Source organism: Platalea leucorodia (genome assembly GCF_965183815.1).
Source record: "Platalea leucorodia genome assembly, chromosome: 6".
In the NCBI taxonomy this organism is placed as follows: Eukaryota; Metazoa; Chordata; class Aves; order Pelecaniformes; family Threskiornithidae; genus Platalea; species Platalea leucorodia.
The window spans coordinates 18,180,147-18,194,983 of record NC_138828.1 but is presented as its reverse complement, the minus strand read 5'-3'; the positions used below and the strand labels follow the sequence as shown (position 1 = coordinate 18,194,983).

General features: G+C 35.5%; 1 protein-coding gene across 1 annotated transcript in view; it reads left to right on the top strand.

Moving 5' to 3' along the window:
- Positions 1-14,837, top strand: part of LRBA (LPS responsive beige-like anchor protein) — a 416,862-nt gene that overhangs the window by 127,285 nt on the left and 274,740 nt on the right. The window contains exon 34 of the mRNA XM_082315661.1: positions 6,684-6,748. Within this exon, the coding sequence (XP_082171787.1) occupies positions 6,684-6,748 (65 nt within the window). The remainder of the gene's footprint in view (positions 1-6,683; positions 6,749-14,837) is intronic.

Here is a 14,837-nt window from a genome sequence, read left to right as displayed (position 1 = left end):
AAGCTAATGTGCATGTTGATCCAAGAATTGATTAAGGAACACTAATGAATTTCATATAGCACTTTTAAAAGATTTGTAATAAATACTGTGTAATAAATACTCTATAGCAGTGATCTGTTATACCCTTAGAATTCAATAGACTGTTGTCATGCTGTGCAGCTGGAAAAATATTTTGGTATAAGAAACTTTGATTCTGTTTCATAGTTAAAATAGTAAACAGTTTTGTGGTTATGAATAAAAAAATAGTGTTCCAGCTCTTCCCGAGAGTATATTTTATGAAAGTAGCTACTGTTAATATAATCTTTGTTTCTGTGTTTTATCAGAGCAAAAATACTGAAGCACTTTTGGTTTTCATTTTTTTTCTACTCAGTCTTGGTGTTTGACACCAACTGGGCCATGTGCCTTTTTGACTGATTTATCAACACACTAGTGTACTACGGCATTTTCGGTTGTTCGTTAACGGCATAGGTTGAAACAAGAATGTTATGTGCTCTTTTCAGTCAGTTTTGCAACACTGAGCATGTATGTTTGTTGAATTTCTTGTCTTTTTCAGGGGTAGATAGTCACATGCACAATCTCAGCCCACCGTTATAGTTCATTTGTTAGTTTGATATGAGTGTGTGTGGAATATTTTCCCACAACAACGTGCTTGGTGTTATACCTCTGCTTGAGAAGCTCTCTCATCTAGTTAATTTTTACACAGCTTTCTCCTAGAAGACCCATTAAAATTTTTAATACAAAGACTTTAGTTGTGTACTGTCACTAGCTGATTTTTTGACAAAAAGCAATGTCTTTTTAATGGAATGCCAGCAGTAAATACTTTTTATTGTAACTGAGTGTCTTTGATAGTTTAAAAGTCTTATAAAAATAATTAGCTCTTTTATATAGTTCTAATGGCAGCCTTGCAAGTTTCCCCTGGAGCAGTCTCTAATGAACAGGCCTTGATTTTTCCAGTTGGGCTTTTAGATTCCCTGAGGACTTGACTCCAGACCTTGAAGGGCAGCAGCTGCCATTTGTCTTAAGCCTGGAGTTGCCAAACAGACAGACCATGTACTAATAGGACACATTTGTACAGCCTGAGTATGTGGAACCCTGATAGAGGCCTAATGATGATCATCTGTTGAGAGCTTGTAGCTGGCCAGGGTTAGAGTAACTTTTATCACCCTTATTGAAATCAAAACCTTTGTATTGATTAGTGAGATAGCCTGACTTGTTACATGGATGCCACGTTAAAGCTTTCATAGACAGGCCACTGTTTAGCATGGAATAGTATCCATTGTTTAAATTTCAATAACTTCAAGCCTGTTTGATAAGTTTTCCCCCTGACAAGATGTTCTGAATTTTTGGGATAGTAGTAAATATTTTTGCAAGCCCCCTCTTTTCTGTGTCAAGATTCAGCAACAGTGGTGATCTTCTGTAGAGAAAGGACCATGAATATAATTACTGAAATTATTCTTTTTCTCAATCAATTTCTGATAGTTCTTCCATTATTGATTTATTTTTTAAATTTTATTTGAGCATCCAGGTATGACTGTATATATACTGAATAACATTGTCTCCAAATGTGTTTTCGTGTTACTCTTATATTAAAACGTGTCACATCCTTGCAAAATTTTTCTGTTTCGTACACTACTTAGCATGTGCTAATTTTGATATTAAATTGCTACATAGAGTTTCTAGATTGATTTCCCATACTTCCGTGTTGGTTTTAATTTTTTTCAATGGAGCTCTGTAGATTAAAATAATTTAAGCACGCTTCAAGTCTTTAAAAGAAATTTATGTTTGCAGATATTCTGCTTAACATGCAGTCTAACTTTTTTTAATTATGAAGAACCCAGCTGAGATATAATCTACTTTTCACTATATGTTCTTTATTGCTGAGTTCATTCAAGCCTGTAGTGGATGTGGTGCTGAGAGAGTGCTGACACCAAGTGCAAACACTGCTGAAAAGTTCTTGATAGTTTACTTTAGGCACTTAAAGATTAGTATATCTCTCTATGAACAAGTTTTTCATGCAGATTTGACCTTTACTCTAGGATATAATATGTCTCTTAGTCATATGTTAACACTTTTTCCCACCCTGCTCCTTAGTGCTCCATTCACAGTTGTCAGTACCAAAGTCATCCTTCTCCTTTGTTTCATAACCAAAATAAATTATTAAAACTCCACCAGCTTTATGGGAAGGACAGATTAGCAAAGAATTTGCTCTTTTTTGCTTGCTTATGAGTGTGTATTTCAACTGTTAGATATAATTCTTAATTGTGGAATATGTTACCCTTGTTAGAAGGATATTTTTTTAAGTTTCTGGGGAAAATGAATTATTAAGGAGTATGCATGTGTATGTATATATAAATGAAAGTAGTAGTACAGTTTGCTACAGTTGAAAATAGAGCAGTTTTTACCTGTTGGAAATGTTTTAAATATTCTGTTAAAGATCCATGTTTAATCGTTTAGCCATCAGACTAGTTGAAGGATTGGTCTTGCAAATGTTTTTATATAGCTTGATGAATATGTATTTTGGGTTAATTGTCTGAAATATGATCATATTTCTTTCCTTGAAGTGTATAGGTGAGGAGGGATATGTCCCTTTGCTGCCTACAGGCAAGCACTTCAAGTTACAAGTGAACAAGAATGTTTATCAACAAGATTTTCTTGGCATTTGTTTGAGTGATTAGAGTTTAGGAATGGCTATATTGGGTTAGATAAAGGTATCTCCAACTATAGACACAAAGAGATGCTCAAGAAGAATAAAATAGGACGAGCGCGTATGATACTCTTCCACTCTCCAGCTATTTTCAGCTCAGGGTATTTTCTGAATTGGATGTAGTTTCTGTGTATTCAGTCAATATCAATGTGTATTTTCCTTCCGTGCACTTGCGCAGTCTCCTCTTGATCCTATGGAACTTTCAGTCACCACGACATCCTTTGGCGACAGATTCCACTGGTCTGTAATGCACTGTGTGAAGAACTACCTGCATTTCTTTGTTTTGAAGCTGGCTCCTACTAGCTGCTGCTTGTAGAAAAGGCTTTTGGGCAGGCCTGTTTGGGTAAATAAGAAGCTCCTGAAGTATTAGATCTGAATGAGGATATTCAGAATGAGTAGGGAGCCAGCAACAAATGGAAGAAAATGACTGATCAATAGAGTTGATGCTAGAAAATTCAAGTTCAATGCAGAATTTTTAAAGAATTATCTGATGGTGCCATATGATTAGAGACATACCTTATTTTTAAGAAAGGAAATAGGAAGATCTAAAAGACTTCCAATGCATTTGAAGACTGAAATAACTACACATGCATACGTAGCTGAAATGAAATAAAATGGGACATAGAATTACTAAAGATTGTTTTGCTGGACTAATCTCATTGTTGGTTATGGTCTAATGCATGCTGTGGTCTTTGGCCAAAATGTATTTCGTAGCCAAAGGAAATGTAGTAATTCATATGAATTTTATGGTACTGTCATATGACTGATCGTTAGTTAGAATTAATTAAAAAAACCACTGTAAAATAGATTTTAAAAAACCCAACCTGACTCAAATGGGACAACGGTAGGTCATGATATAAACCTTGAGGGAGGTTATTAGTTTCTGAAAGGAGGGGTTTAAGACCAGTACTGTTTAATGTTTTCATTTAATGATCCTTGTGCAGTGAGTAAGAATGTGTTAATGAAACTTGATGATATAAAATGGGTGCTACAGAGGACTGGGATATAATTTTGCGTATGGCAGAGTTGAGCTGTAGCTACAGGAAATGTAATATGTTATTCCATACAGAATTCTAATTCAGATGATGTTTGAAGCACCATTTCAGAAAAGGATATAGTACTTGCATTTTATCTAGAGTAGTTATGGAAGTGTGTTTACGGATTCCATTAAGGAGGTAGGTGAAACAATAATGAGCTGGGAAATTTCCACATCAGAAATAGTCTTTGAATAAAATGGGATTTCTTATTTGTCTCCTTGTAATGGCTGTTTTTCATTGTTGCTATTTGTGATAGTGTTTAGTGCTTCTAGATTTTTTTTTTCTCTGCTTCACTATTGAGTGTACAGTGACCAAAAGCATTAAAAGTAGATTATGTCTCTCGGTTACTAAACATTTATAGCTGTAGGAAATGATGGTCAATTAAGTACAGCTTAGAACAGGTATGAAATTATTGACTCTGTTGATCTTCCCTTACAGTCCTTCCTTAGGAAAGTGCTGAAATGTGTTTTGTAGTTATTTAGTTGCATTAGCGGTTGAGTTTGAGGCTTTTAACGTGTTTTTTCCCTAATACCTTTGGGAGATGGATAACTAAGATGTTGATATAATAATGCAGTATGCATACTGAGTGTAATTGTTTGAGAGAGAACATATACTGTGGGGAAATATTGAATGGAGCATGAAAGATGATCACCATTAGTCTTTTCTTTCAGCTATTAAAATTAGCTTTAGGGTGTGTTCAGCTGTGATTTATGAAATTGTTTAGACTAATGCCTTCTTTGATGATGTCTGATAGAGAGAAAAATGCTGAAAAGTATCATGATAAATGCACTTTCTTTTCACTTTTGGCAACCTCCATCTTCACCAATTAAATTTTCAAGTATTGTAATGAGCTCTCTTAAAGAGCAGAGCAACAGATGGACAGTGTCATAAATGGCAAAACTTATTTTGCTTTTCTTGAGCTTTCACACGTTTAAGCTAACAGAATAGTTTCAATTATCATCGTACAAAGCTAAATATTTAGAACTCTATACTACATTTAAAAAAACTCTTAGGAGAATTAGTTGCATATGCTATTTTGTTTAGAATATTAGCAGCTAAAAGGCATTTTTTTTCCTAAGAATAAATGCTTCTTAAAGCTATTTCAGACAGCTTACAGGCTAACTTGAAGCCATGTAATGGTGGCCATAAGAAGGCGATAGGGGAGAACTGGGGGAAGGATGGTGTGAGAAATATTAGTAAGATATATGTAGTAATAAGGACCAATGATGCTACTTGATGTAGCCTCAAAAAAACCCACAACACCCCAAAACACCCCATATATGATAATATGTAAATGGAACTTAGCTGGCGCTTAGCATATTGCTTGCCTATTAATGCATATAAACTAGTTATATAAAAAGTAATGAAATACATTTATAATTCATGATGAGTAATACATCACAAATTGCAATTATTCTACTCTTAATTCTGATTACTTGAAAATGGTAATACATTGTTGTAACTTAAAAATGATAAAAGAATATGTTGGGCCTGGAACATGTCAAGCGTTGAGAATTCAGAGTTATAATCTCTTGTCTGCATTTGAAATCTGGAAATATTTTTTGGGGGGGGCGGCGCGCAGGAGGGCAGAATTTAAATTGTAAAGAAATAACATTGTTCTACTGGCTTTTGTGTATGCCTGATCAAACTTTCATGTCACTGACTGAGAGCTAATTCTGCAACACTGAGCAGCAAAAAATGTGCTCTGTTGTCACTGTATATACTGTGCTGACACTGATTGTAGGTATTAAAACTCCTACATTCAGAAACCTGAAATTTGTTTAAGAGATATTTGCAGTTTTGCACTTTTTGTCTGTTTTGGAGCTGATGAGATTTTTGAAAAGAACCACAGTGATAGAAGTACTGATGTGAATAATGATTAGGATTATTATTTCATACAACAAAGACTGAAAAATCAAGGAAGCTGTTGTGGAAAAGCATATGAAACTTAAGTATCTGTCTGCTGCAGAATCATTCTTTTGTATTAGTTTAGCAGAGTTATAGAGTTTAAACCAAGAGTTGTATTTGGTCTGTTCTATCCAAATGCCTCTACATTTTCCCCAAAACAGAAGGTTCACACATTTACTACCCTAATTTTTAGCTCTGTCAACTTGTTCCTGTTGAGTCTAGGATTAAACATAATCTTTGTTTTTGTTAACCAATTTTGTTTCATTCTCAGCTTTCAGATGGGGGAAGAAAGCCCCAGTGATAGGTCATCTGGGTTGGTTGCTTTCCAATATGTCTCTTCTGGGCGCCAGGCAAAACCCACCTATGTGTTCAAGAGGTGTAGAATTTTGCTGTAATTCAGGGTTCAGTTGGACGTAAGAAATGTGCAGTGCGTGTGTCTCTGCTGTTACCATCATTTCAATGTGCTAAAAATTCAGAGTGTTAATTTTTTTTTTGAAACATACTGGGTGTTAATGATGCAATACGCTGATTGTTAGCAGATTTTTTTGAGTAGAGATGGCTACATGATGCTGAGGTGAGGATTATTATCAGCATACGTGTGCTTCAGCATACGTATCCTTCAAGCTATAGGAGAAATTTGTATCTAAAGAATGAGCCCCACCTCTATGTGAAACCATTCGTTTCTAGCATTATCAAGGTTCAATAAGGCAAAAAGCATCAGTGAACCAGAATTATTGAATGAATTATTGTTCAGAATTATTGCATAACATAGCAAAAGAAAATGATGCAGTCATCCTTTGTGGGATGTTTTTGTATTTTCTTCTCCCCTCCACAGAATATGACTGGGTAATTGATACTGCTCTGTTTCTTCATGCTGGCAACGTTTCCTTCCTGATTAGTGCACAGTTAATGCTTTATATGATTGCTGATGGTGGTGTATGTTACTAGAATTGAAAAGCGCATGACTTTGTAGCTGAAAATGTTTTTTCTTAGTTTTGTTTTTATACAACTAGTTTTCTCTTGATTTTTCCCAGGAGTGGCAGAACTCTATACAAAAGAATGCTGGCCTTGCCTTTATTGAGCTTGTCAATGAAGGAAGGTAAGTCACAATATTTGATAGCATTCCACCATAGCCTTCAAGAAGTTGTGTGGCTTGAAACTTCTTTTAAAGAATTTTTCTTCTGCCTCTTTTTGTGTCATTTTCTTTGAGTTTTACAAGCTTGATTTCACATTCTTTAATACTTCGGTTCAGTTCTAGTACTGAATATGGGATTTTGCAGAATCTGAATGCTCTTTAGTTTGATTAAATATTTCACTTATCAGTGTGTCATGGATTTTCCTTCTTCCTGTCCTTGTGCACTGGTTAACGTTGAAACTATAATTTGTATTCAGTTAATCTCTTGAGGAAGGGAATTGATATTTGGAAGACATTATAGCTAGGAACTGTAAGATAAGCCTCTGTCTCAAAAATTAGATTCCAGTTTGCTCATTTATTTCCTATCTACCTCATAAAATAGAAAGGAAGAGAGTCCCTTTAAGGTTAAAAAAAAAAAAAAAAATCTGTTGATATTACCAATTAGTTTATTATTCTATCCATAACTATGTATGTATATTACTGTGACTTATAGAAAATGACAGAACAGGTGATGAGGCCATGCTCTTTGACTTGTAGTGACTATTCAGAACCATCAATATTTTCTTCATTAGGAATCGATTGTTGAGGCAGACTAAGAGCAATATTTACTTTTTCTAAAGGATTTTTTTTAAGATGTCGTAATGAGTTAGCTAAGGAGTATTATAAGAAATGCCATTTATCTGAACCTAAATTCTGTTAGTGAGTAACTTGAGCTAGTAAGAATTCCAATAGAAAATACATCTTACAGGATTAGGACAGCTACTGAATTAAAAACAAAATAATTTATCACATAAATTAAAATGCTATATAAATATCTTTTTATCATTGTAGGCATAGGGGAAATGGCTATTTGAGGTTTTCCTTTTAAAATGTGTAGATGTTCTCAAGATACATAAAAATAATGACCGTTTTAATGGTTGCATTTCAGTTTATGGTGAGGGAAACACCATTCTGAGGAAGAAAAAAACATTTTGCTACTAGTCTTGATCCCAAGGGCCAAGGTAAAGTAACAAGGCTGTTCAGTTACAGTGTTAAGATCTAGCCTGTAGTTGTTTCCTATTATGTGAGGCTGACCTGTCTTGACCTTACTTATAAAGTGCCTGCTATAAATTTGGCCCTTGATTAATGTTTTATTAGCATAGATAACGTAGAGATCCCACACACATGTAAACCACAATGTAAGGTTCATCTGTGTAAGATGAATATCATGGACTAATCAGTTGCTGAGACTGAGTTGTAAGCAGCAGTTACCTAGTAGTTACTCAGCTTGTCCAGGTCAAGCTTTCAGAGAGCATTCTATCAGTAAACTGTTCGGAATTGACTATTTTCTTTTAAAAACCTGCAGTGCCCATCACAGACAGATGGAATTGCTCCCCCACCTCCATAAACATCAATAACTTATAGTCCAGCCTTAGCAGAGTGGTTGTCTCAGGGACAAATGATCCCTTGAAGACTGAAAAGTGTGGTTTTGGTTAGCAGAAAATATCTAAGTAATTGTTACTTCATTTTGTTTCTGACTCATAACAGAGTTGTTTTTTTAAAAAGTGGGAACATAACTTTCATTATGGGGAAGAGGAGAGGGGATTAATTCCTTAAAAATGGCTCCTTTTATCTATCTTCATTTTCCTCCATTGCTGTTTATAGGAGCCTTCAAAGTTATTGCTGAATTGTTCATTGCGGTGCCTTGTGGCTGTTCAGCATTCACTAAAATGAAACTATTATCCCTCATATGACATGAACTACGCATATGACCAGAGCTACTCTTTTCTTCTCTTTATGCAGGTTGCACATTATTTGTCTTGCACGTATACTTACACTTACACTAAAACATTTCAGGTCTTGTATTTTATTGTATTTGTTATTGTTTTCTGTATTTTTGCCATAACATTATAATCTTAAAAACTCCAAAAGCTGAAATCTTTTAATTAAACTTAAAAATGAAAATAGCTGAATGCTACTGATTTAGACTTTAACTGCATAATTGTATAAAAAAAAGTCAGGTTTTTAGATTGTTTCTATAAGTACTCAAGAAAAGAAGACAAGATAGTTGTACAAAGGACAGAACTGATTTCAGCAAGGAAGGAAGGATGTCTGTGGGGTACCATGACATGTGGAGTGTTAGAATAAATAAAATACAATTGAGGGCTGGAAGAACTGCCTAGAATTTGTGGAATCACGGAATTGCTATTGTCTGCTGCCTTGGTGGAGAAAGTCTCGGTCATCCTATAACCTTTGTAAACCAGGATTTTACTCACAGTGTTTATTACTGATTTTTGGACAAATTATACCAGAGGATATTCCAGCTTGAAGTGTGTTCTACTGTTTTTGTTTATCAGGCAAATAAAACAACTGAAAAATCTTTCTGGAAGAGAAAGAGGTCTAGAAGAAGAGATCTAAATCTCTTCTTATACTTGCTTTCAAATGTATTTTTTGGTTTTATGTGAAAGGTATGAATGTACCTCTCTCTCACAGCAGTTGAAAGTTTTATGTTTAGGCTTGCCATGTTTTGGCTAGGATTCCCTGGACAGAAATATGTGCAGAAAGTTTGCCTCTGGGACTCATAAGATCTACAGTGTGTGTGCTGCATTCAGAATGCGTTGGTCTGAATTTCATCACGTTCACAAGTAACTTATGCGTTACACATACAGTTGCTCCCAGGCTTTCCAGATATGTCAGGTCCACCGCACATGTATAGCAGAATTGATTTGTTTGTGCCCAGTGAAATTTTGAATCTTGAACTGAAAAAAAATCTCTGAACAGGAGACTAGTATGTGAAAATACAGAACTGTAAACCTACCTAAATCTGAAATACACAACTGAAGTCTTTGAAGGCCAGGTTACAAGCATAGTAAAAAAACCCAAACAAACAAAACCAACCAACTTAAAACAAAAACAAAAACAAAACCAAAAACAACAACCCTGTGGAAAAACAGGAAAGTACAGAATGTAAGTGAAAAAGCTCAAGGAGCAGGTATAGGAAAATAATCTCTCTGTGCATGAAAAGAAATATCAATTTCAGTACATTGCTACATTGAACATTAATCTGTTTTTAATAAAAACGAATAAGTATTATTCACTGTTATTGTAATGTCTGGGAACACTATCAATGCTCTTTGAAACCTTGTTAAAAAGGTGCCTGTACCCGCTGCTTCTCTGTGTACTGTGCCATCTGTGCAGCAGAAGTATAGATTGCGAAACGTTTTCCTTAGCCTGCTGAACTTCTGTCCGTCTAGATTTCAGTCTTCGTGCTTGCCTTTCACCTTTGGGTCCTCCCTTTAGGGAGAATCTGTTTTGAAGCCTCAACCCGAGAGCTTACTGATGAGGGGATTTGTTCACTGGAACCATCCTTTAGGTGTGATTTGGTTCACTGTCATAGCTGGTCCTCTCCTTTGGAGACTCCCAAGGTGTCCAGACAGATTCCTTTTTTTCACCCTGAAACTAATTATGTTTCCTCCTTATGCAGGAGGTGGTCAAGCTGTTATTTCTGAACTGAAAAAAAGCAGCTTTGTTTTACTTCCTTGTGTGTACAAATGCCTCTTTTGTTAGACTCTTATTTCCTCTGCTTTACTAGTTAGCAAACAACTCATTTGCTCTGTGAAGGTTAAAACTCTGTCCTGTCGCTTTGATTCATTAGCACACTTTAGTGTGAAACATCTCTTACGCTAGACCTTGTTTTCTGTATCAGTCAGTGCACTAACAAACGTACTCGAGCTTGAGACTAGGCATGACAGTTATTATCCCCTTTGGGGTGATAATGGGTTTGGCATGGCAGGGGTTGAGGGATCAGTCTCCTAAGCATGCTGCAGCAATTATTCTTTCCGATTTTCAGTTGAAGAGGCTCTTGAAGATGCTTAATTTTAATTTTCTCAAGCATAGTTTTCTTAGTCATCCGAAGAATTAAGTGCTGTGTTCTATACATATATTTTTTATACATCTGCAAATGAATATTCAGACAGCAGTTGCTTTAAAAAAACTGTCACATAAAATTTGGTTGAAAGATAACCTCATTAAACTAGCAGAATACATGTATAATTTCCTCTCCTTTGCCTTTGCCCTTTCAAATCCTTAACCAAAACAAACCAACCAAAACTTAAGGATTCACAAGTGTATCCAGGAGAAGCAGAACTAATGAAGTTTGTTTTTCTGTAGCTTTTTCTCCTTGCTAGATTCTCTATTGTCTAATGAGGAATGAAATCTAATAAAAATTCTCCTGCCATATCAGAGGATTCTCCTCCTATATTGGATTTTGTGTTATGGCTTTCAGTGCAGTTGAACATGGTGTTTTGTTTTGCTTTTTTAAGGATGCTTGCAAGGGTTTTTGTCCTCTGTTGGATATAAAACTTGTATAAAATTTATATTTTTGAGAAACTCTTGTCTTCTATTAAAAAGCTTTGTTGGAATTATCCAATGACTTCAGAAGTTACTGGGAGAAGGAGGAAGGCAGACAGCATGCAAATCTAATAGCATTTGCAAGTAAAAATTCCACCAACCAAGCAAAAAAAAGGCCCAAACCTCTCCAGAAATAACCAGATGTAACTGGTATTATTCTCCCAATACATAACATCCAGTAATATAAAATCTGGAATGCTGTAGCCATCTGTATTGCTATTGCATTTGTTTTTTAGAAGGAACTGTACTAAGAAAATGTCAACATTTGTCACCTGCCTTTTCCTTTGCTTAAATTGTATATATTACTTTTGACTGGTCATAGATGCAAATATTTTTTAATATTGAAATAGTTGGCCAATTACTTGTACACTTTCCTAATGGAAAATAGGGGACAGATGTAGGCTGCCCCATTCAATTGTCTTTCACTTGCAATAGTGTGGTCACTCTCAAGGAATGAACGTTAGAGAATGTGTTGCCATAGGAGCAACTGCTGTGCTGGAAATAGTTAGAAAAATACAGCTATTAATGAAAAAATGGATGATAACTGACAGACTTATGCTTTGTGCATAATTGACCAAAAAAGGCTCAGGAAAAAAATGATAAATGTAGTCACGTCCAAACTAGAATTGATTACCACCAGTCTGCTCCCCTTATTGCAGCCTCCTTGCTCTGAGATTCTGGTAACATAGAACCTGCACCTTAGTCTTGATTTGTAAGCCAAAAAAAAAAAAGTGTTTTCCACATTTCCTTGCTTTTTCTTTTCAGCAACCCATTCTGTTTAAGTGGTAGGTTTTGGAAAAGGGATTTTTGGTGATTTATTTTCTGAGTTTTTATGTTATTGTTTTGGTTTCACAGCAGAAGCAGCTTTGTTCATGTGTGAATTTGAACTACAGAAGATCATTAGGCTAGACTTTAAACAACGTTTCAAATGTGCTGAAAATTAGAAGTTGTAGCCTGGATGTGTTTCAGAGACAGATAAGTGACTTGAGGTGGGGTTCTTGACACTACATGATTTTTTTTTTGTGCGTGTGTGTGCACTAAGGTATAGTGTGACATGCACAACCATTTTTAAAACAGTTTTTTATTTCACCGAGTTTTGCTTGATCATCTGTGCATGGATTTAAATTGCATCATTTTTTGTGTAACTGGAAACATATGATCTTTGCTGCAACTTAATGAGTAAGCAGAAGCTTTTTGGGGAGAACTATGACTTTAATCATTAAACATTAATGTAAGCTTTTATTATTGGAGATGCTAGTAACTGTGGAGGGTATGTATGTGACAAAGGTAGGTTTTGCTTGTGAGAATGTCATTAATTTTCTGGGTCTATGAAAAAGCAAAATCATAAAACACTTTCGAGTGCCTGGGAATTCTTAAATTTTTTTAATGTAGAAAGTTTTTAGTAACATCTGTTTTTAAAAAATAAATTAATGCAAGAGTAACAAGAAGGTATTTATACTGCGCTCTGTGTGTATACATGTCTTGTACTATTGCTATCTGATCGAAAATTTTCAGAAATCATCTGTCATACTATCATGCAGTATCTCTCAGAATGTGAACACAACCTCAGATCAGTTGTCACTAGGCTCTGACATGTCCTGAGTGGCTATCCTAGACAAAAAAGGTTGGATTGGTGTGTCCCCTCCTAGCTGTCCTTTTGGAGTGCTGTTAAGTTTTATGCTATCGCACATCCAAGTCAGCGTTTTGGTGAGTCTGCATGACTTTTGGTTGTGTGGTTGGTTTGGTTTGGTGCCCCGCCCCGCCTCCTATTTTAAGGGGGTAAGCGTGTTCAGACTTCACTCTTTAGGACCTTACGGACTTGTCTGTATTTTTTGGTGGTTGAATAGTGTATCTGTAAAGTATCTGTGTTCCACAAAGCAATTGTCGAACTTCCTTGCAGCAGTAATTCCAACACTTAGCACATTGAGCAGTCAGATCCCATAAAAGACTGTGTGTATCCATGTAGAACGTACATCCTTTTGAAGTAAGAGAATCTCTTACATGCTAGGTTTATGAGGAGTGCAAGTAGGAAAACTTACCTTTCTTGGCTATCTCAGAGTTCTCTGTTGTGGTAGCATCTGGAACATACATAATCTCTCCCTGTAGTACTTTATGAGAGATTTATGCCTAAACAGCTGTTGTAAATGTCACCCGTAAAGCTTTTTCCGTATTTTGACTAAAATTGATAATTGTTGGATATCAGTAATACTAACTCAGAATTTATCCATCTCTCACTTTCTTTCCTTGCACGTATTTTTCTGTTCCATTTTTTTCCCTCTTGTACCTTTTCCTTTTTGCTTGTTGTAAGGAGAAACTTGACTTTTTACTTGATCATCTAAGCAGTCTGCAGCCAGAAATCAGAGTAAGAAGATTTCTTGCTTTGTGTCTCATAGTTTTCTATGCCAGCATAACAATAAAATTGAGAATCTCTCATGTATTTGGCTGGAACTCCCTCTGTCAGTGGTTGAGCACTTCATTCCTGACCCAGCAAAGTATGCAAGTATATATTTAACTTCCAGCATGGGATCCGTCCCCTTGCTTGTTTTTACTAGGCTGTTCATCTTTTCAAAGTTAATCACGTTTTTAAATATTTTAGTCAAGGAAGAAAGTGCTCAGACAAAGGAAGAAAAGTCTGCCCGAGACCTTGAATCTGGTGTGCACTGCAAGCCTGGTATCCAGAGTCTTTGCCCCCATAGGTATCATGGTCTAACTTCTACAGAACGTGTCCATCCATGCTCCATCCACACTCTTCTCACGTTAAAGATCAGAAAAAAATCTTAATTCAATAACTTGTCATAAATAAAGCTAAACCAGAAGGGAATCTATCAGGGAAGGAGGAGTGTAAATCACCACATTCAACAGCATTTTGGTGTTTAATAACACTGAAAAAAAAATTAACAGATATGTGAGATAGTACTGTAAGGCAAACATGGTCCATGGGTCTGCATACAGAGATTATGAAGCATAGGCAAGAAGGAAATTATTAGACTTCAATTCTTCTTTCAGCTTGGGTGTGCATACTTGGAAAAAGACAAATTTAATTAATCTGTTTAGTCAAAGAAATGAAAAGCTGTCCTTTTGCTGTGAAAAAAAATTATAAAGAGGTGTTTTGGATAGATTTTTTTATGTAACAAAAAAAGAACTAAAGTGATCTAGTTGCTGGAATAAAAAACAGGATAAAAGCAGACAAGAAATACTTGTGGTTTGGTTTGGTTTTGTTTTTAATTGACACTGAATTACCTTATAAAACTTCTTTATAGGGGAACATGGTGTAAAATATCTTTAAAAAAAAAAAAAAAAACGTTGGGGCATCTTTCTGAAAGCTATGCTGTAGCTCAAACAGAAGGTACAGACTTGATGGAGGAAATTAAATTCTTTTGGAGAAAACACGCATGATCAGTTCTGTGTAGGAGGCCAGACCAGGTACCAGAAAGGACCATTATGATCCTTTAAATCCATGAAGTGTACTCACTGTCTTAGTGAGGAAAATCAGATTTTTCTAAACATATATTTTTTTTTTCTTTAGAAGAAAGCATTTGTTTCTCAAAGTTACCTGATCTAGTTAATACAGTTTATAGCCACTCACATATGTACAAAATGTGTTGTATGTAGTTTGAAGTTGCACTAATTAATACTTTTGCAAGAGTCAGATTCTTGTTCTTGC